Source organism: Stenella coeruleoalba (assembly GCF_951394435.1).
Source record: "Stenella coeruleoalba genome assembly, chromosome: 8".
NCBI lineage: Eukaryota > Metazoa > Chordata > Mammalia > Artiodactyla > Delphinidae > Stenella > Stenella coeruleoalba.
Genome location: NC_137154.1, coordinates 14264925 through 14290626, shown reverse-complemented (window position 1 = coordinate 14290626; position 25702 = coordinate 14264925). Strand labels below are relative to the sequence as shown.

At 51.5% G+C, this 25702-nt stretch overlaps 1 protein-coding gene across 1 annotated transcript in view; it reads left to right on the top strand.

Annotated features, from left to right (window-relative positions):
* Positions 1-24897, top strand: part of CRY2 (cryptochrome circadian regulator 2) — a 34016-nt gene extending 9119 nt beyond the window's left edge. Inside the window, exons 3-12 of the mRNA XM_079929922.1 lie at positions 1288-1430; positions 3000-3184; positions 3926-4014; positions 10426-10566; positions 11707-12018; positions 12233-12384; positions 12507-12709; positions 13030-13122; positions 14270-14411; positions 22338-24897. Of these exons, the coding sequence (XP_079786048.1) occupies positions 1288-1430; positions 3000-3184; positions 3926-4014; positions 10426-10566; positions 11707-12018; positions 12233-12384; positions 12507-12709; positions 13030-13122; positions 14270-14409 (1458 nt within the window). The 3' untranslated portion in view covers positions 14410-14411; positions 22338-24897. The remainder of the gene's footprint in view (positions 1-1287; positions 1431-2999; positions 3185-3925; positions 4015-10425; positions 10567-11706; positions 12019-12232; positions 12385-12506; positions 12710-13029; positions 13123-14269; positions 14412-22337) is intronic.
* The last annotated feature ends 805 nt before the right edge of the window (positions 24898-25702 follow it).

Genomic DNA, 25702 nt, shown 5'->3' with positions numbered 1-25702 from the left:
ACAGATCATTCATTCACTGTATGTTATTAAGCTTCTACTGTGTACTAGGCCCCATACTAGGTCCTAGGGTAATGAAGAATAAGCATGATTTCTGCTGTGAGCATTCACACTGTAATGGAGGAAACAGGCAAGTAATGGGAAGCTTCACTGCCATATGATAACTGCTGTGATGGAAAACGGGCAAGGTTCAGGAGAATCATACTGAGGGAGAAGGCCTAGGAGGCTTCTTGGAAAAGGTGTCATCTAATAATATTTTTATTATTATTCACAGGGTTATGAGTCTTTAACAGTGTAATCTATATGAACTGCTAAGCATGGTACTTGGCTCATAGTAAGTGCTCAGTAAGTGTGTAGTGCTGCTGTCCTTGAACGAGGGATAAAAATGTGCTCAGGACTCACATGCATCAGGGCTGAGTCAGGACCAGGCTGGCCTGTGCACGGCCAGGACATTTGCCCCGGGGATTCAGAGTTTTAAGGGGCCATGACCAGAGACTTTGGTTGGAATGTGGTTTCCTTCTAGCTAGTTGCATGCTCTAGGGCTTTCTGTGGGTTTTCTGTACAACTTTTCACTGGGCCACTTTCTCCCAGCTTTGCTAGGGAATCTAGAAACTTCTACCAGACATGACTAAAGACTTGGAAAAGAATTCCCTTCTTTTTAAATATGTGGCCCCTCTGGTCGATTTCTCTGACCTCTGGGCTAAGGGCTGCTCCTCCTTTCCCAGCTCTCTGAGACCTGGAGCCTATTAGCTGTGTTTCCTACTGGCCTCAGGAGTGTTGCTGTGGAAACCATCAACACACTTCACACAGCACAAGTCTGCCAAGAAAACTAGGCCAGAAGTTTTCAGGGCCCTGAGGAGCTCTGGGAAAGGCTTGCCAAGCAGGCGGAATATGGCAATCCTGTCCCCCGCCATCTTTACCATTGAGTCAGTGCCTTTCTGGGATTGGAGGCTCCCCTGGGAGCATGTATTTATATCCTCCTGCTGCGTTCTCCTACCACAAGGACACAGCAAGTGCACAGAGCTTCCCACCTCTCTCCTGATTCCACAGAGACCACTAGCCTCGGGCTCCACTGTCGTAGGCTGCTGGCCTCACCTCAAAGGCCTGCCCTCCTCAAACCTTGTGGATCTCAGATTTTTGGTTTTCCAGTTCAAGTCATTGTCCCTAGTTTGTTCTGCAGCCCATTCTGTCAGGTCTCTAGACTTACTCTGTACCCTCCCAGGAGAGAGCTGAGTGCCCAGCTTCTTTCTCCCCAAACAGTGTTGAGCATTACAGATTCTCTCCCTACAGGAATGGGGGGTGACCCGCTTGACCTTTGAATATGACTCTGAACCCTTTGGGAAAGAACGGGACGCAGCCATCATGAAGATGGCCAAGGAGGCTGGTGTGGAGGTGGTGACTGAGAACTCTCATACTCTCTATGACCTGGACAAGTAAGAGATGGGCCCCAGGGGTCAGGTTGCCAATTGTGGGAGTTGGTGATTTGGGCCCCTGCTGAGTGGAACTCAGGGAGATTCAGCAATAGGGCCCCCTGGCACATGAAGTATGGCGTTTTCTAGAAGCTGGAAGAGAATAGGTCAGAGTTGGGGCCTGTAGAGCAGCTCAAAGAGCTTACCCGATTTGGGTGCAAAGAGGCTTATTAGGCCCAAGGGACAGAAGCAGTGAGGCTCCCCACTCAGGATCTTCATAGATCTGCTCCTAACACGCTCCAGTCCCATCCACCCCACACACTCCCGCTTCTGTCCTGCTGCTCAGAAACTGCCCTCTGACCTCAGTGGGCCCTGTCTGTCGCCCCTCCCAGCAGATCTCTGTCCTCATAGACACAACTTCTGTTCCTGAGATGCGTTCCCTGGGCTCCCCTGGCTATCTGGGTTTCCCGGCCATGCATTTAGATGTTGCTCCCGAGGCTCTAGAGATCCCTGCAGGGCCTCTGTGCTTTCAGAGGGGCTAGGAGGAAACCCTCTCCTCCCCTACCCTGCGAGAGCTGTCACCCTCCTGCTGCTGCTGCCACTGCTGCCAAGCCCTGCTCCCTGTCCCTCTCCCCACAACCAGTGGTGGGGGTCACACAGCTCTGCATGTGAGCTGGGCTCAGCTCAGGGAAGCGCTGGGTGTGGAGCTCCTCCTCCTGCCACGTGCCGGAGGAGGGGTGAGGTACTGCAGGGGCAGCAGCCAACCTTCTGTCTCCACTAACGGAAGGGAGGAGAAAGGAACTGATATATAAACTCGCCCAGCAAGCCCGGCTTGCGTAAGCTGCTTCTTGGCCAACAAGAGCCCCAGGAGTCTAGCTGCAGCCCATCCCAGTTCATCCTTATAAAAACAGCCTCAGTTCTCCTCTAAACTCTCCTGTATCTTTTCTTCCTATCTCAGTGCCGCTGTGTTTCCCTTGCTCATGAAAAAATACTTTTGTAAATTGCAAAAAAGAAAAAGAAAACCCTTGAAGCATTAGTTGTTACTATTAACCCCAGGCCCAGCCTCCGATTTAGGGAGGACAGGCTGTTCTCCACCTCTCTGTTCTAGTAATTGGGGCCCAACAAGGGAATGATTTTTCAACCAAGGAACATGTTTGCCGCTCTTATCGAAGAACTTCCTCGAGGCTTACGCTGGGATAGAGAGGGAGGTCCACGGGACTCCCTGTGGCTTGGACAGGCAAACCAAGGACCAAGAAGGCCAGTGGGGACTTTTCTGTGATTAGAGAGATACGGTCAGTCTCTGTCTTTAGGCGGCTCCACATCGGCACCAGGGAACCTGGAATTGAGCCCCAGTTTTGGCCCTGACTTGCTCCAGGCACCTGCTCCGGCAATCTAGGCTTCATATTCCCTCTCGGTAAAATGGAGATGTAGCCCCCCTTGTCCCCTCCTTTCCACTTAGGAGTGGGACCCATGAGCGGATGAGGAAAGCCACCCTCCAAGCCTTCGAAGTCTGGGCTCTTTTCTGGGTGGGCAGGGACCTGAGATGAAGGGTCTTGTGAGTGACGGACGTCTGGGGTGCTTTGGGATTCCCAGGATTATTGAGCTGAACGGGCAGAAGCCGCCCCTTACCTACAAGCGCTTTCAGGCCATCATCAGCCGCATGGAGCTGCCCAAGAAGCCTGTGGGCTCTGTGACCAGCCAGCAGATGGAGGGCTGCAGGGCCGAGATCCAGGAGAACCACGATGAGACCTATGGCGTGCCCTCCCTGGAGGAGCTGGGTGCGTACTTCCTGCCCCAAGCCTCTCATGCCAGCACCTCCTTTTTTGTAAAAGAATTTGCCGTTTTTTCTTTTCTGTCAAAGTAATGCAGTTACTGTAGACACTTTAGAAAATACGGAGACATGAAAATGGAAATAACACTAGTACCCACCACCCAGAGAAAAACAGCCTTAATTTTGCAGTAGTCCTTCTGCAGTCTTTTTTCTGTTCGTATTTATGTATGTAATCTTCTGTTTCTAGTTCATGCCTCTATTTTTGTACTTTTCCCTCTCAGATACAGGCACAGCCTGGTGCTGGCATCAGTGGGCTTCTCAATACCAACATAACTAGTGTTGTTTCTGACGAAAGGGGGTATGTCGGCCTCTCAGGTTACTGACTACACCCTCTCTCCCCTTCCCGTTCCCCTTCCTCCCCACCATCCATTGTTTTGATCTGAACAGTTAACCTTTCTCACCGAGTAGTCAGCTAACCTGACAGTGCCAGCTGTACAGGACTGTTCACCTGTCCAGAGTGAAGCTTGGGGGAGGCGAGAGAAAGGAGAGGAAAGGTCACGGTGGAAAGAGAACCAATGTGACTTAGAAAACATGGACCCATTAAGGATTATCTCAGCCCCACTAGCACCAGAAACACAGTGGTTCAGTTCCCACGAAGCTCAAAGAGCAGCCCAGCCTGGGAGGACTTGCCGAGCCGTCACTGAAATGGCCTGACCTCCAGTCCTGTGACCTGCTCCTCCCCGTGTAGGATTCCCCACTGAAGGACTCGGCCCAGCTGTTTGGCAAGGAGGAGAGACGGAAGCTCTGGCCCGCCTGGATAAGCACCTGGAACGGAAGGTACGGCCCCGTTTCTGAGACACAGAACTTCAGATGCTGACACCCATGCCGCAGGGAAGATGGAGCCAGGTTCATGTCCCTTGGTGCCTCTTAGCTCAAGCTGGTTGAAAACTGGAAAGTCTTCCTTATGGCAATAACAACAATAATAATAGCAGTTACCATTTAGTGAGTGCTTACCATGGGCTGGTCATTGGGCTGAGCATTTCTGGGTTTAGCACCTGCTTGCACTATATCCTTTCATCTTTCCAACAGCCCTACAAGGACAGCATTAAGCTCTCCATTTTACAGATTAGGAAACTAAGGCTTAGAGTGGTTAAGTAACTTGCCTGAGGTCACACAGTAAGTAGTAGAGTGAGATCTTGTTCTATGTGATTCTAAAACTTAGGCTAGATTGCTTTTCTTTCATCTGTGTGTCCCCTTACTAAGAGGGTATCTGGTCAGTAAAGTCCATAAGATTAATTATTTTGTGTTTATGTGCCCCCCACCTTTTGCTGGGTCTCCTCCAAGGGTTTGATTTCCATTTGCTTGTCACAGAGAACAAATGACCCACCTCCCAGTAAAGTGGGAATTGGTAAGAGGAAGGAAAGAGGCCAAGGCCCCAGAGGCACCCCTCATAATGTCACATGCCCCCACCTCCCTGGGACTAGAGAAGCAGAGGAGGGTCTCATGAACAGTCAGCTCCTATTTCCTGCCCCCCTGCAGATGGTTTATAGACTGGGTCTCTAAAATCACAACTTGTTCTATTCCTGCTCAGATGGCTGGGCATTTGGCCCAGCATCCAGGTGATAATGCAAGAAGGAGGCTAAGATAGCAGACTTGGAAAGAATGCTTCCCAGCCCTGGAGGTACCTCGCCAGCAGTGAAGGCACACCATGGGCCTAGCCTCCCCAAGGCCCAGCAGCCTTGATGTCCCTATTTGGGTGTTACCATCAGACAGGGCCAAAAGCAAGCCCCAGCAATTTAAAAGGATAACTGATGTCCAAGGGCGTGGGGGAACCAGCTGTCTTTGTCCACGTCAGCTTTACCAAGAGATTCTTACGGTCAGTCTGGAGACAAAGGCTGGGCCAAGGAGGCAGAAAGGCACAGATGATTTTGGAAAAGAGGCAGACAGCTTCCTCTGGTGGTGCTAAGCAGATTGAAAATAAGCTGCTGGTGACCAGCCTTGCCACTGCTCAAGGAAAGCCTGCCTGAGAATGAAATAATACAGAGGAAAGCAGAGCTGAGATGGTGAATGCATTCCAAGTAGCACTAGTTGGACACCTAGATCCAGCTGTGCCTGAAGGCTACATCTTGGACTCTTGGTTATATGAATTAAAAAAATCCCTTTTTCAAAGGCCACCCCAGAAATGGGGTGGCAGGAGTACAATGAGACTTAAAAGTGTAAAGAGCTAACCTATAGCTTGGGGATTATTATCCCCTTAAAAGCATTTTGGGTGCCAGACCAGCATCCCTGGTGGCACAGTGGTTGAGAGTCCTCCTGCCGATGCAGGGGACGCGGGTTCGTGCCCCGGTCTGGGAGGATACCATGTGCCGCGGAGCAGCTGTGCCCGTGAGCCATGGCTGCTGAGCCTGCGCATCCGGAGCCTGTGCTCTGCAACGGGAGAGGCCACAGCAGTGAGAGGGCCGCGTACAGCAAAAAAAAAAAAAAAAAAAAAAATCACCAAGTCAGGGACTTCTTTTCCAGACACCCCTGGAGGGCCCCTTTGGAGTGGGGCCTTCTGTCAGGGCCCTTCAGACTCAGTGGTAGCCTGAGGGAATACTGTATTTTACACATCAGGGAGAACAAAAGGTACCTGATGGGCGGGAGTTTAACCATTTCAGGAGGTTTATTTTAACTTCTTCAATTCTCCAAATCTGAAACGAGTATTTTCTTATGTCAGAATGGTCTAGCTGCTAGAAAGACTGCCTAAAAAGACAGGCATAGTGTCTGTCTCCAGAAACATAGTCTATAGGAGATGATAGACACGAAACAAGTAATTACAGTATGCTTAGGGTTAGGAAAGGAGTAGTTCAGAGGGTTATGGGAATGAAAGAGCAAGATGATTATATTAATCAGTTCTTGTTTGCAAGTTGGCCTTTGAAAAAGGGATTTTTGTAACTCGTATAACCAAGAGTCCAAGATGTAGCCTTCAGGCACAGCTGGATCTAGGTGTCCAGCTAGTGCTACTTGGAATGCATTCACCATCTCAGCTCTGCTTTCCTCTGTATTATCTCATTCTCAGGCAGGCTTTCCTTGAGCAGCGGCAAGGCTGGTCACCAGCAGCTTATTTTCAATCTGCTTAGCACCACCAGAGGACGTTGTCTGCCTCTTTTCCAAAAGCTTCAGAAAAAGTCCCAAGGGGTGTTTTCATTTGTCTGGCTTGGGCCATGTGACTTTCCCTGACTCTGTCACTGTGGCCAGGGAAAGGGGCGCTTTCTCTGGCCAGACTTGAATCTGGGAGTGAGCCCACTCCCAGAGTCAGAGGTGGCTTAGCTTTACTTTCCCACCTTGAACTGAGATTAGGGAAGGGTTGGGTCACCACAAGAAAATTAGGTGCTGCTACCAAAAAGGGGGAGGCAAACAGTATGATCTTTACCACTGGCTTACCCAGTAGTAGCTGAGGACAAGCATCTCTCCATAAAGGTGTCCCAATTAAATGAAAAAGGGATGATGGAATCTTGCAGCCCCTAGTGAGGACACATGATACATTAATGACCTCTAACACCAAGGAGAGTGACAGTCAGGCATGTACCCCCTGTAGTCTTGCCAAGGAGATCAGATCTGAGTCCAAGCCAGTCTCTGGTACCAGCCACCAATTTGCAGGCAACACACAGGACAGAGGGATGTGTTGAACTGCACCGTAAGTACACAGGGAAATCTGGACTGTGGGAATTAGTACAAGTCAAACGGCTTGGATTCTTTGGCAGAAAATATAAAAGGAAAAGAAGGAAATGGCAGGAAATGCATAGAGTAAAAGAAACTTAAATAACACATCAAAGTATAATGAGAACGTACTGTATAGTACAAGGAACTCTACTCAGTGCTCTGTGGTGACCCAAATGGGAAGGAAATCCACAAGAGGGGACATATGTATACATATAGCTGATTCACTTTGCTGTAGCAGAAACTAGCACAACATTGTAAAGAAACTATACTCCAATAAAAATTAATAATAAAAAAAAACACTTCAAAGTCTTTTACATGGCCAAGACTAAACTATAGGGCCTAGGGATGCACATTTGGGTGAAAACAAGAAAAAAACACTTAAAAATGCGAGAAATAACTGAAAAGATAAAGCCCTCCCTTCAAAATGTGCTTTGCAAAAACAGGAAAATGTAAACATTTTTATTTATTTATTTTTTAAATTTATTTATTTTACTTATTTATTTTTGGCTGCGTTGGGTCTTTGTTGCTGCGCGCGGGCTTTCTCTAGTTGCGGCAAGCGGGGGCTACTCTTCGTTGCGGTGCGCGGGCTTCTCATTGCAGTGGCTGTTCTTGTTGCGGAGCACGGGCTCTAGGCGCACGGGCCTCAGTAGTTGCGGCACGTGGGCTCAGTAGTTGTGGCTCGTGGGCTCTAGAGCGCAGGCTCAGTAGTTGTGATGCACAGGCTTAGTTGCTCCACGGCATGGGGGATCTTCCTGGACCAGGGCTCGAACCCGTGTCCCCTGCCTTGGCAGACGGATTCTTAACCACTGCGCCACCAGGGAAGTCCCAGGAAAGTGATTATTATAAAAGTTGGGCAAGTGGTCACTTACGGGGCAGGGAAGGGACCGTGACTGGGATGAGCACATAGATGGGCTTCTGGGGTGGCCGGCAAAGTACTGATTCTTGAACTTTGGTGATGGTTGCACAGGTGTTTGCCTTAGAATAATTTGTTAAGCACACATCTGTGTGATTTCTGTATCTGTGTTTCACTTAAAATAAAAAGATTTTCAAAGAGAGGTGGGCCAAGGATATGAGCAGGTAAATATACCTCGCGTCTGTTAGAGGTACTTAACCAATACCTGAGGGATCACCTGCCAAAGAGGTGGCCTTTAGGTTGAGACTTGAAGGAAGAGTCAAAATTAACCAAGGAAAGGGGAGTGGAAAGGAAGGCAGCACTCCAGCCAAGGGAGCTGCATGTGTAAAGGCTAGTAAGAGCATGGTGCTTAAAGAAGAGTGGTGAGGAAGGAAGCTAGAAAGATGGGGCCACTGTGGGGTGCTTGTAAGCCATGTTTAGGATTTGGGACTCTAGCCTAAGAACACCAGGAAGCCCAGTGCATGTATTGTCCTCAGGGACAGGCATTTTAAAGAATCACTGTGCTCCCACTGTGGAGGGTGGATTAGGGGGGACAAGAATTGATGCAGAGAGGTCAGTTAGGAGGCTGTCACAGTTGTGCAGTATAGATAAAATCTTAGCCTAAACCAGGTTGGTGGCAATAGGGAGTGGAAAGAAAAGGACAGATTAGAGAAACACTTGGACAGTAGGATTGACAGGACCTGGTGAGCAGGGAGTCAAAGGTGACGGCCAGGCTTTTGGCTTGGGCAACGAGGTGGATGACAGTGCAGTTTCTGAGATAGGGAATGCCAATGGAAGGGTGGTTTAAAGAAAAGAACCTGCTACCCTTGAGGTGCCTGAAAGGCAATCAAGTAGAGCTCTCTGGCAGGGAGTTGGGTGGAGTGACTTGGGAGTCTAGGTGAGCAGTCTGGGCCAGAGCTACAGACGTGGTGATCGTCTGCAAAGAAATTGTCTCGGGAGCCGTGGGACTGGATGAACTCACGCAGGAACACAGTTGAGTAGAAGGGACCTAGGACAGAGCCCTGGGGTGCCGACACTTAAGGAGTTGGGAGGGGTGGTGGACCTGGTGAAACACCAAGAACAGCCAACCAGCTGATGGCAGCCAGGAGCCAACAGAATGGCAGGTGTGGAGACAGGGAGCAGTCAGCAGGGTGAAGTGCTGCGGGGGAGTCCAAAAATACAGGGACAGAAAACGCCCACAGGATCCGGTGGCATGGACATCTCAGAGACTCTGGCAGGAGTGGTGAAGGCAGAAGTGGAGGTGGGCGTGAGGAAATGGAGAAAGGCTGGCTGCGAAGGGAGGAAAGAGGACCCAAGGGGAGAAGTCCGCAGGGTGACTAGAAGTTCTTTTTTGTTTTGTTTGAAATGAAACAAGATCATTTTCCCAATGTCCTTGGAGTGAACAGGGAAGAGAGGGAGAGATGGAATGTGCAAGAGAAGGAAGAGGGGAGGGCTCCAGAGCCAGGTGGAGGCCTTAGCCTTGGGCAGGGTCACAGGAGGGACAGGGGGTAGATGGGGATGCAGGTGAGTTTCTAGATTTGGTGGCTAAAAGTTGAGGTGTTTCCTACCTGATGGCTTCCATTTCCTTATCAAAAGGAAGGAAGGTCATGGGCTGAAGGGTGGTGGGAAAGTGTGGAATAGGAGGTCTAAAGAGGGTGTAAAGGACTTCCCTGGTGATCCAGTGGTTAAGACTCCACACTCCCACTGCAGGGGCTGTGGGTTTGATCCCTGATTGGGGAAGTTCTGCATGCCAAGCAGCGCGGCCAAAAAAAGAATAAAGAGGGCGTGAAGTTTGTGAAATAGTCATCACGAGGAGAAAGAGGGCATTAGGAGTCAAGAAAGAGAAAATGGTTATTAGAGGTAGTGGAAAAAGACTGGAATCTGGAGTCAGTCCCTCCAGCTCTGTCTCTTACCACCTCTGTAACCTCAGAAGAGTCACATAACACTTTGAGCTTCCTTTCCTCGTTTTCGAAAGGAGGTAATGACAAATGCTGCCTCAGACGATTGTTAAGATCAAATGAGAGAACACAGGTGTCAGTGAGTTGTGGAGATAAAGCACTCTGCCGGCAGCAACTGATGATAAAAACAAGACCAATGATACTGTATGACAAGTGGCCCCAGCAATGAATGTCTCTGTGGGTTTCCAGGAATGGGTTTCTCGGCGCTGTTGAACAGTGGGGAGAAGTGCTTGGGTAGCCACCGTGTAGCAGCAGCCTCAAGGCCCCTGGGACAGAGCAGGGACTGAGGGAGGGATATCTTCCTCTGTAATGTAGACGCCCTTTTCCTTTCTTCTGTAGAATCACAGACCCTTCAGTGCTTTCAGAAACTTTCATTTCCATCATCTTATTTCATCCCCAGGAGGTGGGAAATTTTGTTCTCATTTAATAAACAAGTAGCTGAGGGACTAAATAACTTATGCTCATAGCACAAATTAAACAGAGTCAGGACAAGAACTTGGGCCTCATTGTTTGATCGGTGGTGGTTCCATCAAACATTCTGCCAGCGTGAAGTAGCGGGACGTGCACAGGGTCTCATCCTGGCTCTTTGGCTTTCTGGTCTGCGACCTTAGGCAGATCCTTAACTAGCTGGTGCCTAAGGCTTTTTCCTCTGAAGCCTCCAGGTCTGTCCTTTCTTGCCTTCTCTTTCTGCTGCAGGCCTGGGTTGCCAACTATGAGAGACCCCGCATGAATGCCAACTCCCTGCTGGCCAGCCCCACGGGCCTCAGCCCCTACCTGCGCTTCGGCTGCCTCTCCTGCCGCCTCTTCTACTACCGCCTGTGGGACCTGTACAAAAAGGTAAGGGGCAGTGAGGGCGGCAGAGCCCGCCCCCGGTTGCAGCCCAGAGGACACCAGGGCTTTCTGGGCCGGTCAGTTACCCTGAAGAGAGGCCTTCCCTCTGGCTTAAGTGTGCGTACTGTCCAGAGAAGGTGAGGAAGACGCCACATCCAAGAGGGGCCAGAGCCAAGCACAGCCCAAACTGCTCATCTAAACAAATCCAGGTTCTCAAGTGGAGCAGAACAGGCAGGAAAGCCGACCTCGGGGTGTGACCCCGGAGGTGGCATTTCTGCTGGCAGCAGGTGGATGGGGGCCAAGCAGTCAGGGTGGGAGGCAGGGAGGCTGAGGCTGCTGCCAGTTCTAAGGTGAAGAGCACAGCAGCCCTCTATGGGGCTGTGTCCAGAGCATTTAAAGGGGAGCCTAGGAGCGGCAGTTGCCCATCAGTGATGAGGAAATGACCCGGAGGGCTGAATGCAGGGCTGGACACGGACAATGGGTGGATAGCCCTGTAGTAGTGCACCCACCCCCAGGAGGAGAGAGGACAACACATCCAGCTGTTCAGATTCATCAGATCCATCCTTGCGTCTGCATCGTTTCACGTTCTTTCCTCATTCTTGCCAATATCTGGATTTTGTGGCGTGGCATGCGGTAACTTTGCCCGCTTGGTGGGTAATCTTGTGATTTTAGGAAGATTATTATTTGCTTGGCAGTCTGATGTCTTAATTCTTTCATGGCCCCAGATCCAGGCTGTTGGGCATAACTTATTTAACCAAAATCTAGACTGAGCATTTTTTACGTGTGCTGATGAGAAAACTGACTTTGACATTTTAGAAAGTGGAGCCCAACAGGAACTCTCGAGGGCAAGGATCATGACCATTGTTTGGGAGTTTGGTTCCCAGTGCAGAGTCCGGCAGCGCTATCCCTTTCCACTGCCTGCTGCTCCGCAGCCATCCTCAGGGCTCTGAGCAGTAGTGGGCACAGCCAGGGCCCAGGGTTCAGTCTGCAGCACACCCTGCCGCTTCTCCTTCTCCTCCACGCATCTAGGGGCTTGGAGCCACCAAGTTCATGGCAGCTCCAGATTCCTTTGTGGGGAAGTTCTGAGTGGCACGGCGCTGATAGCTGGGCAAGCGTTTGTATCCACGTGCCGTCCCACCCCACCAGGTGAAGCGGAGCAGCACACCCCCGCTCTCCCTGTTTGGGCAACTCCTGTGGCGAGAGTTCTTTTACACGGCGGCCACCAACAACCCCAGGTTTGACCGCATGGAGGGGAACCCCATCTGCATCCAGATCCCCTGGGATCGCAACCCCGAGGCCCTGGCCAAGTGGGCCGAGGGCAAGACAGGCTTCCCTTGGATTGACGCCATCATGACCCAACTGAGGCAGGAGGGCTGGATCCACCATCTGGCCCGGCACGCTGTGGCCTGCTTCCTCACGCGCGGGGACCTCTGGGTCAGCTGGGAGAGCGGGGTCCGGGTGAGTCCTCTCTCATCGGGCAGCCCAGGGCAGCCCCCTTTTGGGCTGGGGGATGGGCTGGGACCCTGGGTCCAGGAGGTTCCCTCCAGATCCTTCTTGGCTTGCCCTCAGCAGAAGGCTTTGGCTCCCTTCTCCGCAGGGTGTGTGGTGACTTGGGGGAACCATGGCCGTAGGTGCCCAAGGAGGCTGATTGTCCCACCCTCCCTGCATCTAGGTATTTGATGAGCTGCTCCTGGATGCAGATTTCAGCGTGAACGCAGGCAGCTGGATGTGGCTGTCCTGCAGTGCTTTCTTCCAACAGTTCTTCCACTGCTACTGCCCGGTGGGCTTTGGCCGCCGCACGGACCCCAGTGGAGACTACATCAGGTGAGGGTGCAGACCAGGCTCTCTGGTTTCTGACCACTTTGGCTTCCTCCTAGGGTGAGATATGCTTGGCCTTTGAAGGAGACTCCAGCGTGCTGATGGGTCGTCTGGTGTGTATGTTTCAGGCGATACCTGCCCAAATTGAAAGGGTTCCCCTCTCGATACATCTATGAGCCCTGGAATGCCCCAGAGTCGATTCAGAAGGCAGCCAAGTGCATCATTGGTGTGGACTACCCACGGCCCATCGTCAACCACGCCGAGACCAGCCGGCTCAACATTGAGCGGATGAAGCAGATTTACCAGCAGCTCTCCCGCTACCGGGGACTCTGTAAGGAGCCCCTCCTCTGACTGCCACCCCCTAGTTCCCCGAAGGGAAGGACAACACCTACAGGCTCGGGGCGTAGAGATTCCCAGATGTTTGCAAAGGGAGGCCGCCGAGCACTGTCTTCCAGGCTGTTGACTTGACTTCCCGGGCACAGGCCACACAGGCTGGGCTGGATCAGGCCTCTCTGAATTAGTTGTGGCCAGTGGGAAGCGATGGAACCTTGATGTCATGGCCCAGCACCCCCTGCCTTTTACCTACCTGCCCTGCGGCCCTGTACAGTCCTGTGAGATTGCATTCTGATTATCCCCCTACCTCTTTCCCAGGTCTGCTGGCGTCTGTCCCTTCCTGTATGGAAGACCTCAGCAATCCAGTGGCAGAGCCCAGCTCGAGCCAGGCTGGGGGCATGAGCAGTGCAGGTGAGTACAGCCAGCCTCCCGTGGCCTGTGCCCACCCCAAGGGCACTGCAGAGCTACTCCCACTTCAGTCACTGAGGGCTGAGGATGGAGACCAGAACCAAGTTATGCCCCGATAGAACTTGTATTCCACCTGGGGAGACAGATGGTAAAGGAGCTGTGCAGGATCATGTCAGATAACAAGTGCTTTGGGGGAAAATAAAATCAAGTGACCTGATAAAAGAGGGCTGGGGAAGGGGGTTACTTTAGATGGAGTACCAGGGCCCCATGCAGTGAGCAGAGCCAGCCTTCTAAGAACAGGGGGAAGAGCATTCCAGGCAAAGGGAAGAGCAGGAAAAGACCCAGAGATGGAAACAAGCTTACCCATTCCAGGAACGAGAGGAGGGAAGCCAGTGGGGCTGGTGTGTTCTGAGTGAGGAGCTGGAACGAGAGGAGGACGGACACAGCAGGAGTAGCAGCGCGTAGACTCAGTGTCCATGAGGAAGATTAGGGTTCCGTCGTCAGGGCAGGGAGAAGGCACTGACGGGGGTCAGCAGGGCAGAGGCGTGACCTGGTTTATGTTTTAGAAAGCTCATTCTGCCTGCTGTGTGGAGGGCACAGTGTGGGCAAGAGCCCCCGAGTATAGGAGGCTGGAAAAGAGGCGACTGTAGTTGTCCAGGCAGGTGGCGGGAGAGAGGAGTAGATGGCCTTGCTGTGTTCTTAACCTCTGCCCTTCGGCTCTGGGACGAAGATCAGCGAGCTCAGACCGGCAAGAACGTCAGGGCTTTTTCTAGTTTCTAGTTTGCCCAGCCAGGTTGGCTCCCCGGGTTAGGGCACTGCTCATTCTGGCTTCAGGAGGCCAGTTACGGAGGGAATGCCTCACCTTCAGCGCGAGGATGGCAGACAGGCCAAATCAGTCTCTGGCCTGGAGCCCATGGGATTTGGGGCCCAAAAGCTGGCTGTACTGCCAGCAGGCCTGGTTATGCTCTCCTTGGATGTTTCCAGGCAGAGTCACTGCTGGAAGGAAGGCCAGGGGGCAGGTCTGAGAAGCAGCGTGCTGGTTGCATTGGTGAGCAGGCTCCCTCCCCCTAAAGAGCTGCTGCTACACTGTTGAGCGTCATCTTGGCTCCACACACAAGTCTGTGTGACACTTTGACCTGCTTCCCTACAGGCCCAAGACCACTACCCAGTGGCCCAGCGTCCCCCAAACGCAAGCTGGGAGCAGCGGAGGAGCCCCCTGGTGAAGAACTCAGCAAACGGGCCAGGGTGGCAGGATTGCCCCCCTCGGAGCTGCTGAGCAAGGATGTCTGAGAGTGAGTGACAGCAGCTGAGAGTCAGCTTCAGGGACGGGCGTGGGAGAGAGGTGGGGTGAGTGTGGAGAACTGCCCTGCCAGCTGAAGGTTAAAACCCACAAACTAGATTAAAACCTGGTAGGCGCCGGGGGCTTTTCTAGGGTTTCAGCTCAAATTCTACCATCCTGACTTCTATACCTTCTAATACTAAAAAGAGAGTTTAAAGATAAAGCCTTGTTCTTTCTTTGCCAGCTAAGGGAAAAAAAAATTGACTCTTGCTACCTATCAAAGTGAGCCAAATCCAGAAAAAGAAAGCAGAGACCCGATTGAAGCTGTGGGAGAAAGAGTCCCAGGGCAGGGTCTGCGGGTGCTCCAGGCCCCTCTGCCATCGCCCCGACAGGCTGTGTCCTGTAGGCTGGCCAGCAGAGGGCAGCACTTACCTCCAGAATTCAGGCTTAGGGACGTTTGGAGGCTCACTTAGCCCAGCCCCACCTGAGGGCCAGAAGACCCAGGCTCCCTATCGCCTGTGCCTCTTACAGCCACTCCTCCATTCGTGCCTTTCTTGTGGCTTCGGCTCTGCGCTTCCCTGGCAGTGCTCATCTTCCTTGAAAGCCCCCTGAATGTCTCAAAAAACAAAAACAAAAACCTGGCTCTTCCTTCCCCAGAGCAAGAAGGGCCTTTTATGCCTTTCTGGGGGAGATATAAATTACTGTCCCCTTTCAGTCATCATCTCGGGCTGTTCCTTATGTGCCGTCTGCATCATTAGGTTGGAGGGTGATTTTCTCCACGGAGCCAATTCTTTTTTCTAAACCCTCTACTTCAAGCCAGGTGAGGCCAACTGGTTTGCACATCTAGACTTGAATGCCAGTGAGACGGCGAGTGTTTGATGCCTGGGCCCTTTTCTTTACTAGGCTCTTCGTCTTAGACATTGCAGGTGGACAGATCTGTTATCTTGTTCTGGGAGTACCAGCAACCTTAGGTACTGTTCTCTTAGTTACCTCTTAACTCTGTGGTACTGAGCATAGTTCATTCTGTCTTACAAACCTGGAACTTTCCAGGGTGATACTCTGACTTTCAGGTGAGAAGATTAAAGAACAGAGGGGTTAAATGTCTGGGTCATGGTTCCTCAGAGGTAATGGCATCCAATTCAGCTTGAAACTGTTGCCAGCAAGTGTGTGAGGAAGGGGAGCATAAGACATAGGAAATGTGATATGGGGCTTCCCTGGTGGCGCAGTGGTTGAGGGTCCGCCTGCCGATGCAGGGGGCGCGGGTTCGTGCCCTGGTCCGGGAGGATCCCACGTGCCGCGGAGCGGCTGGGCCCGTGAGCCATGACCACTGGGCCTGCGCGTCCGGAGCCTGTGCTCCGCGACGGGAGAGGACGCAGCAGTGAGAGGCCCGCGTACCGCAAAAAAAAAAAAATGTGATACGATGCCCATCCACAAGGGTTAAATAGTCTACTTAGAAAAACAAGACAAATAACCTGTAATTCCTAGACAAATGATACAGACTCTACCAGCTTATCACGAGACAGTTATTGGTGGGCCAGAGTGATCAGGGAGTACAACACAGAAGGTTACCCTAGGGGACCCAAAAGATGAATTGGATTTAGACAGCAAGGAGAGCATTTCCAACAAGAAAAACAGCTTAATGATTACATGATCTTGTACAAATTACTTAACCGCTCTGAGACTCAGTTTCCTCACCAAAAATTAGGTTCTTGTTGCAAGGATTAAATGATGAAATGTATGTGTCAGGGATGTGTGGGGCTGCTAGTTGCAGAAAACCTGACTACTGTGTCTAAAACAAAGAGGGATTTGGTTTTCCTACTGAACAAAAGGCCCAGAGCTGGGCGCTGCTAGTTTTGGTTTGGTGGCTCAACAGTGTCAGAGCCAGTTTTTCTGAGATTCTCTTGTTTCCTGGCCTCAAGGTGGCTGCCACAACTTCAACCATCAACTCCTTGTTCAAAGCAAGAAAGAGAAGGAAACGCAGAGACAGCTGCACTCATTCATACAATAAACATATGTCAAGTGATCGCGATTTGCCAGACACCGTTGTAGGCACTGGATATAGTTGTGAACAAGACTAACAAAGTCGTCCCTTCCCTCTTGGGTGCATCTTTGTGGGAGAAGACAGACAGTAAACAAATAGATACATCATGTGTCAAGAAGCCCTAAGTGGTATGAAGAAAAAATAAAGTCGAGTAAGAAGGTAGAAAGTTTGGGGCACAGTGGAGGTTGCAGTTTTATATTATGAGGATTGTCAGGGGATGCCTCTCTTCCTTTTCCATCAAGAAAATAAAAGCTTTCCCAGGATACCCCTTCCCCAGCTTTTCACGTTGGCCTCGTGAGCCAGAACTGAGTCACAGAGCCTCCCCAAAGCCGGGAAATAGTGGTGTGGAGTGTCAGGATTGGTTAGACCACTGATGTCCAACCTGAGTGAGCAGTGGAATTCCCTAGAGGATTTGTTAAGCCTCAGATGGCTGGGCCCCACCCCCAGAGGTTCGGATCCGGTGGGTCTGGGGTGGGACCTGAGAATTTGCATTTTTGCAAATTTTCGATGCAGCAAAAATTTGCAGCAGTTTGATGATGCTGCTGTTCTGGGACTGTACTTTGAGAATCACTGACTTAGACCATTCCTGACCCATTGTCTGGGCCACGTCCATGACTCACTGAACAAAATCCAGATTCTGTTAGCTAGGAAGTGTAGATACTGGTCGATAACTGTCTACGCTATACAGGGCACTTAGCCCAGTGCCTGCCTTGTAAGTTCATAAATAAAGTGGTAGCTATTATTATTATTATGGATATTGTTATTATTATTTTTTTAGAAGAACATAAGGTTACAGTTGGGTCTGATCATGGAGGCTGTTTAATGTCAGGCAGATGGAGTCCTTGGTGTACTCTCTGGGAACTAAGGAGCATTTTGGAACAGGAGAGTGAATGATCAAATTGGCATTTTTGGAAGATTAACCAGGCATTGGGCTGGGACCTAAGAAGAAATGGTGGGAGGAGAGAGCCAGCTGAGAGTCTGTGGTGGTGATTCCAAGTGGACATTACAAGGGTGCAGAGGTCAGCACTGGTCTCTTGCCTTGTAGTCGAGGAGATATCCGTCAGCCTGTTGGGATCTTACGGACTGATTCTCAAGGTTTAGCCCTTAATCATGGCTGATTGATTGGAAGTGAGGACCAGGAGGTCAGAGGACAGGACAGATACTCATGTTCTTTGGAAACCCTGAGAGAAGAGAGTTTCTTAGTGAAACGTGTGCTTCTCTGTGTACTGGTGGTAGCACCTGGGCCTAAAGATGTTGAGCATCCTCGTCAGTAAAACAGTGATAATAGCATCTTGTCACCTGCCCTCCCATCGAGCATACGCACTGGGGAAAGAAAATGAAAAACCATATGTGAAAAGCCTTTGAATGAGTGAAATGCACCACGCAGGGGAAATCACATTACCACCTTTGCATATGCTTCTCAGGGTGTCTTTGACCGTGTTACTGTTACTTCGGTCAGGGCCAGCACGCTGAGCTGGATGGACCACAGAGCAGTGGCCACAGGGCCTGTGTTGATACAGTCGTATTGACCCTTCCCCCTCTCCTCTCTGTCAGTTTTACTTCTGTGACTTAGGGCAGAATTCATAACCTTTCTGAGATGCTTTAGCTATAAGGTGTGAATAATCATTCTTTACCAGCCTGAAGGCTCCATCATGGACCTTTTGAGGCCATGTTTAGCTCCAGCCTCTATAGTTTTGTGATTCTGTTATTTCTAATGCCTCAGGCCTGCGCCAGACAATGATGTAAACTGATCTTGTGGGAAAACATACCCTGATATCAGTCGGTTCTGTGTTTACCTCAAACCCACATCAGTATCTGTTCTGTATTTGGTTATCGTACAATGTTCACTAAACTGAAAACTAAGCCAGCGCCAAATAGCTCTCATTTCAGCTGCTTCCCCGTAATCCCCAAAGCTGCTGACTGCTCAGGACTCCAGCAGGCTCCAATTGTGTACAGAGTTTTCTTATTGGTCTAATTATTTTAACAGTTCACGTGATCCATTTGTCCTTCTGCTGGTACATGGTGATCTGTTGAGAGAAGCCCACTGAATATAAAGGGTTCATGGCAAGGATCACCTCTTCTCCTCCTCCGCCAAAGTTCACCCAAGCTCGGTTAGCCTTGGGGCTTCGCTGAGGAAAACCTGATTTCTGGAATCTCTTCATTGTCTCTTTGACATTTGTTCCGTGTATATCCTTCCTCACGTGAAATAATGTGTGTGAAAGGCACTGGGCGATCTGCAAAATGCTGCCCAGTGGAAGCAGAGGCCGTGTGGTGGTCAGAAACCCCATCGTGCTGCTCACTGCCCGGGGGCCTTCGCACACGTTCTTCTCACCTCTCTGTCTCTCAGTTCCTGAAACAAGTAGTTGGGACTTGGTGTCCCCTCACACTTTCCCTGGCACTTACTAAGAAGCTGTCGACTAATGGACGTCCCCTCCCCTTTGCCATGTGATTTCTGTGGTGCAGGAAGGGCAGGCGTGTAGTTGACATGAGGAATGAGACTGAGCTAAGAGCCCAGCTTTGTACCCCATCCAGGCCCAGCTGCACCTCTGGCCTTCCCTGCTCCTAACTGGGAGCTGGCAGCAAACCCCCTGCCCCTCTCGAGCTCTTGGGCGCTGTGACTCACCCCGTGTGGTGGCGAGGGGTGACCTCTGAGACCTGGTTACAGGCTCCAAACAAAGTTTCTTCCCGACCTTGAGCCGTCGTGTCTCCTCTGCTGACACACGCTCACGCGCGCACGGTATCCACACTCCCCTCCTGGGCTGGGAGCTGGGGAAGGGTGGACTTGCAGCTTTGGGTTTCTTGTTAGCGTCCAGTGGGTGGGAAGGGGTGTGAGGGCACAGGTACCCAGGGGGGCCGTCCTAACTGACATCGGCACACTGAGGGAGGTGCTCGTTCACTTATTCTATGTTCCAGCCACTTCTGCTTCTTGTATTAATGACAGGTTGAAAGAGTTGGACAATCGTGAGATTGATTTTTTTTTAGCGTATGTTTTATGAGTTGATTTTTTTCCCTAGTGTCTCTCCCCTAGCTGTTCTTCCCTTTCTTTTAGTGCTGCTGTCATCATTTTCCTGCAAGGCCTCATCTGATTTCCGCAGCCCCCTTTTTCTGCAGACTTATGCCCTAGCTTGAGAACAAGAGCACAGGGACCATCTAATTATCTGCTGATGGAGCAACTTGAGTAACTAGTTGAACAGGCCTCTGACTAGCTTTGTAGACAAGGGTAAGCTGGTTCTTCCAAACCTTGGTTTTCTGTTTGGCTTTTTTTGTTTTTGTTTTTGTTTTTGTTTTTTTTGCAGTACTCAGGCCTCTCACTGTTGTGGCCTCTCCCATTGCGGAGCACAGGCTCCGGACGCGCAGGCTCAGCGGCCATGGCTCACGGGCCCAGCTGCTCCGCGGCATGTGGGATCTTCCTGGACCGGGGCACGAACCCGTGTCGCCTGCATCGGCAGGCGGACTCTCAACCACTGCGCCACCAGGGAAGCCCCCTGTTTGGGTTTTTGAACCCATCATAGAGGGTCGTGGGTCACTGGGGCTTATCTGAGGCCAGGACACTGCCACCTCCCTTCATGAGTCTGCTCCATACCTAGACCACGCCCAAGTCAGCGTAGGTCTGAATGAATTGTTGTTATTATTATAGCCACCTGACTGCACCTCACCCCCATATCTTCTAAGCTTAGGCATCAGTTCTTAAACCCTCTTTGGGTTACCCATGCTTTGAAGAGTCTGATGAAGGATGGAGCCTCTTCCCAGAAAATTGTACCTGTTTGCACACACAGAGAAATGTACACATTTCTCTTCCTGGTCTTCGTGGACTGCCCCTTAAGCCTATCCTTGGACCCCTTAAGGATCCAGGAACCCCCAGAGTAAGAGCCCTTGTTCTAAGGAATCTTAAAGCACTCTTTATCTTCCCCCATTCCTGAAGGTGCAGAAAACACGAGAAATGGAGGTAGTAGGTAGGAGGACCTGTTGTGTATACTCTTCAAGCCTGAAATGGAGGTAGTAGGTAGGAGGACCCATTGTGTATACTCTTCAAGCCTGAAATTTTCAGTTTCAAAAGAATAGTCATCTCTTTGGCTTAACAATATGGGCCAGAGAAAGGTCTATGTATAGAATATATATCACCATCAGCATGTTTCAATAAACGTATGTACACTTTATATTTAACAAATATATTTATTCGTAGTGAAAAAATATGGCTAGGTTATTATAGTACAAGCTTAAAGGAAAAATTGTTGAAAATATTTTAAAGAGGCACTCAGTACTGACCCCTACAGGTACCCACCCACTCCTACGTTTGCTCTTGATTTTTCCCAGCTTCTAGATAAATTATCATCATCCAGTTAAAATCTTCTTCAGATTTAACATTTGTCTGAAAAGGGTCGCATGTGTCAGAAGACTGATTTTGAATCTCTGACTCCAATGTCTTGGACTCTTGAGAGCATTTCCCCTTTTCTGTTAATGTCTGAACTTCCATTTATGTTGCTTGGATATTAGTCTTCATGCCATCATGTTGATTTCTTTTTATATCCTCTAAAAGTCTTAATGAGCAATACTATAATATAGAGATTACTTAGTGATAAAAATACAGGTTTTGGAATCAGACAGACCTCGGTTTCCTGTCTTGGCTCCGCCACTTCTGAATGCTCTAGTCTTGGGCAATTTACTTACCCTCTCTGGCTTCCGTTTTCTCATCTGTACAACTGGAAGCCATATCTTCAGGGTTCATGGGATCGCAAGCTGTATTAGTTTGCTTGGGTTCCCACAACAGAGTGCCACAGACTGGGTGACTTAAACAACAGAAATTTATTCTCTCACAGTTCTGGAGGCTAGAAGTCTGAGATCAAGTTGACCGCAGGGTTGGTTTCTTCTGAGGCCTCTCTCCTTGGCCTGTAGATTGATGCCATCTCCCTTTGTCTTCACATGGTCTCACCTCTGTGCGTGTCTGTGTCCTAATCTTTTCTTATAAGGACACCAGTCATTTGGGATCAGGGCCCACCCTAAGCACCTTATTTTAACTTAATTACCTCTTTAAAGACCTTCTCTCCAAAAACAGTCACCTTCTGAGGGGGTTAGGACTTCAGTGTATGAATTTGGGGGGACGCAGTTCAGCCATAACACAAGTGTATGGTGCCTGGCCCATAGTGGGCTCAGTAAGCCGCCTTGTTATTATCTGTCTGACCATCATTTAGAAGGTACAAACTTTTAACGGAGCCCTGCACGTCTCTTTACTCTCTCAGACACACTAGACCTATTTCAACAGGCAACCCAGCATTATGATGGGCTTACCCTGTCCTCTGTTATCAGACATGAGGCCTTTTCTTCCCTCTGCCCCAGATTCAGGATGTTATAAATCTTTAAAATGAGTCATCCTTGCGTCTCCTCTCCCCGCCCCTCAGTCTTCTAGCACAGTGCCAGGGTTCTCTTATCTCTGTGTGGAAATTTGCTCACCGGCTGATTGTGAACTCAGGCATTGCCTTCACCTTCAAGATGACTGGTCCCGGCTGGCTTCTGTTCCAGCCATTTTTATCTGATTCTCCAACTCTGGCAGCGGCCGCTGTGCCTTGATTCAGAAACTGCCCTTGTCATATCTGAGCAGGTGTTACCCAAGGCCTCAGGTGACTGTCCGTGGCCTTCTCCCCCTCCTCTGCTGCTCTCAGGCAAGGGGCAGAGGAGGCCCAGAGGGTCCGCGGGGGACAGCTTGTCCACGTCAGCACCCCAGAGGGCCAGTGTTCAGGCACCCACTGGCATCCCAGCAACAACCTTGTCCCCAGGTACCGTGGCCCGTTCGGTTTGCTCTGGGCTCTTCCCAGTTCCCCAGAGAAGCAGCTGGAGGAGCTGTGTCCCTGGGCAACTGAGAGCCTCTGAACGCTCCCTTTTGCCCTTGTTTTTCTCTTTCAGCTGCAGTGCCGTGACGCTGAGCAAAGCCTGGGTGCCCGAGCAGCCACCGTGGCAGCAGAGTGCAGCCTGCAGAGCAGCTGATCACCTCCAGAGATGGAGCAAGCGTGTGCGTGCGTGTGCGCGTGCGTGTGTGTGCGCGTGTGCCGAGGAAGGAGTGCCTGCCCATGTGCGTGTGCGTGTGTCTGTTTGCACTCTTGTGGCTCCGAACACTGCCTGGGCTGGAGGAGTACCTGCAGCAGCTTACCTCAGCCTCTGGACACCAGGCTAGAGGTCATGGCAGTGACTTTCACCCCAGTGTCCCTGTGAGCCAGCTGCCTTGTCTGAATGTTAGAGTGGTGGGACCTTAGCTGGGATCCTGGCATCTGCCCCCCCAACCCTCCCTCCCTCCCTCCCTCCCTCCCTCCCTCACGTCAGACTGCCAAGCAGGGGAAGCATTTCTGGCTCTTGTCCAGAGTGTGGGATTCTAGCGGCAGCTAGGGTTCTGCTGAGTTCCTGGGCAGGCTGGAGGGGACGGGTGTGTCCAGACATAGTCACCTGGCCTGGCTTATTTTAAAATTCCCTGCCGCTGGGTTCTCCGGACTCTTCCTTGGGGAGCTGGGACTGAGCACGCGGCTGTAGACAGGTCTGGAAACTTTGCATCATCGTGCAGAAGTACAGCCAGGCGCCTGACTGGAGTGCTGCACGCACAGTATCATAGATGATAGCTGAGAAGAACATCTCCCTCTTCGGGCCTGAAAACCTGAGGTTAGAAGGAGAAGGCCGGCTCTCACTACTGTTCCCCAGAAGCTGACTGGAGGCTCAAGTGGCTGCACCGGGCGGAGGCCAGGTTCCTGGTGGCAGAAGCCCCATGGCGCCTCTCGCCACACTCCATGGCGTCTTGGTGCTGCCACCGGGCTCAGCTGACACCAGCCAGGGAAGCCATTCTAGTCTGCGCTTTGAAGGATTCCACAGCCTGCCCGGGGCTGGTCAGGAACCAAGCTGCCACACCAGCTCTCCCAGTAGCTGGACATCAAAGACCCAGGCAGGTGGACTGCCGGGGACAGTTGGGAAAGACCCAAGCCGAGATCCCACCCAGCGCACCAAGCCTTCCAGAAGCAGCAGGTGGGAGGTTTGACCCAGAGAAGCCAAGGCCTTGCATTCTAGAGGCAGCCTGTGCCTCCCACCTCAGCCTCCCACGGTCGGGGCTGTGCTGAGAAAGACACCATGAAAAGGAGGGCTGTGCGGTCAGCTGGAGCAAGTCTTCCTTCCACCCATGGCCTGCACTTGAGCCACAGCGTGTGTGCGCGTGCGTGTGTGTGCGTGCACGTGTGTGTGTGCGCGTGCGTGTGCGTGCGTGTGTGTGTGCGTGTGTAGCTGAGAGGCCAGTTCCTCTTGGGATCGTTGTCCTCACATGTAACATTAAGCTGGCCTCTGGGCCTTCTCCTCTCTACCTCCCCTGTGACCTTCGCCGGCCTCAGTGCTGTTCATTCCCTTGGCCCCAGCCCTGCCCTTCACTGTCCTCTGTCCTGGGACCAGAACCCTGGGTCAGGCCCCTGCCTCCTACATCTGTCCAGCACATCGACAGGCTTCTTCCTGAGACGTCCTCAGGCTTTCTCAGCCAGAGAGCTGCCTTTAGAGTCCAACTGTTGTATGTATGTCACCCTCACTAGAAATGTCCCATAATCATGTGGGGAGAACAGGGCACCGGTGATGGCTTTTTCTGCAGCATTGGGTTGGGGGCTTCACTGTTCCCTTAGCCCCAGCCAAGGGGAAAGAGAATCAAGGGCTATTGTCAGAAGGAGAGTAGAGCAAGCCTGGAAGGGCTAGTCTGAGAAACTGAGAAGGCCAGAGGGCTTAGGGCCAGAGCCAGTATTTATTTAGCAGCACCTTCACAGGTCAGGACGATTCCCTTTTCCTGCCCATTTAAGGATGGTTCTCTTCCCTAGGGTACAAGTTGGCAGGACCACCTCCCCCTACATCTCCACCATCCCTGGCGTGCGTCCACTCGGGAGCTGGGAGGGGCAGGGTGAGGAGAGGGTGCATCCAGCGGCCTGGAGCTCCACAATCGCCTCGCGCCTCCCGTCTCCTGGCCCAGGTGTCCCTGGGGGCTCCTGCAGAGCATTGCCCCAAATCCTGATCCAAGGGCCAGCATGGGGAGGAGATGGTCGCAGGCCAAATGCACTTTATACAGAGGTTTTCTATTGCTGGGAAGGTGTGTTTCTCCCCCAGTTTGTGAATATTCATGTGCTCCATAAATGTCTGATCCTGTCTGAGCAGAGTTGTGCTGTTGTCAGTTTTGCGGGAGGTCTGGGGACTGGGAGGCAGTGGGGCTTAGCCCGCATGAAGCCTTAGGCCAGACCGTCTTGGTTCTGCTGAACAGGAGGCTCTAGCCCACTTTGGAGGTAGCAGGGAGGAGTGGATGGGAGATGGAGGATCGGGGAGGCTCCTAGTTGAGCAACGGGAGCACCTAGTGGTGTAAACTCCAGAGCTTGGTCAGAGTTGGAGATCAGTCGGCCATAATGGTACAGAGCATGCCAGGGCCAGGATGCAGTTCCTGAGTGCTGTTCTGCAGTGACCCAGCCTCTCGGCCTACTTAAACACCCCCAGGCTGGGGATCAGTCAATGGCAGGGCCCCCTCCAGGCCCTCAATCCATTCTTTACCTCAACTCAGCACGTAAGCTGCAACCGCTTGGTGCAGAGGGGATGCAAGCCCTCTGGCTCTGGCCACGTAGTCAGATCTGCCCACAGACAAGCCCAGAGCCTGGATGCTGACTTTGTCTCGTGCCATCTGGCCAGAGCGGCCCCTCTCTACGGTGTGCATGGGCTTTCCTGTGAGGGTGTCTAGTCTTGGACCCCTGGACATGGGAGCTTTGTTAGCCCACACCCCAAATTCCTGTGGGGTGGGGTTCGGGCCAGGCTAAGAAAATCACAAGCTGCCTTGCACAGAGTGAGAAAGGGGGAAAGGAGGAACTTGACCCTGGGACGCATCTCATTCTCAGCTCTGCTTTGAAGCTCCTGATGGCCCCCTTCCCATTGACACCTGGGCCTGGCCTTCCCTCTCTCCCTTCTCCTGGCTTCTCTCTAATGTGGCTTTGGTTTGGCCACGGAAGCTAAGATACCTTTGTTCTTGAGCAAAAGATTCTGGAAGATGGAGTTTTCCTACACACACACACACACACACGCACACACCTGCGTACGCGCGCGCGCACGCTCCTGACCTGAGGAGGCTCCCTCGTAGAGAAGCACACACTCTAAGGAACAATTAGCCACTATGGCAAAATTGCTTCCCTGGGAGGAAAAGTCAGCACCATAGCAGCAGGTGGTTACCATTTGGGTGTAGTGAAAGGAGCCTGAGCCAAGACAGGAAAGGTAAAGTGTCCCCTCTG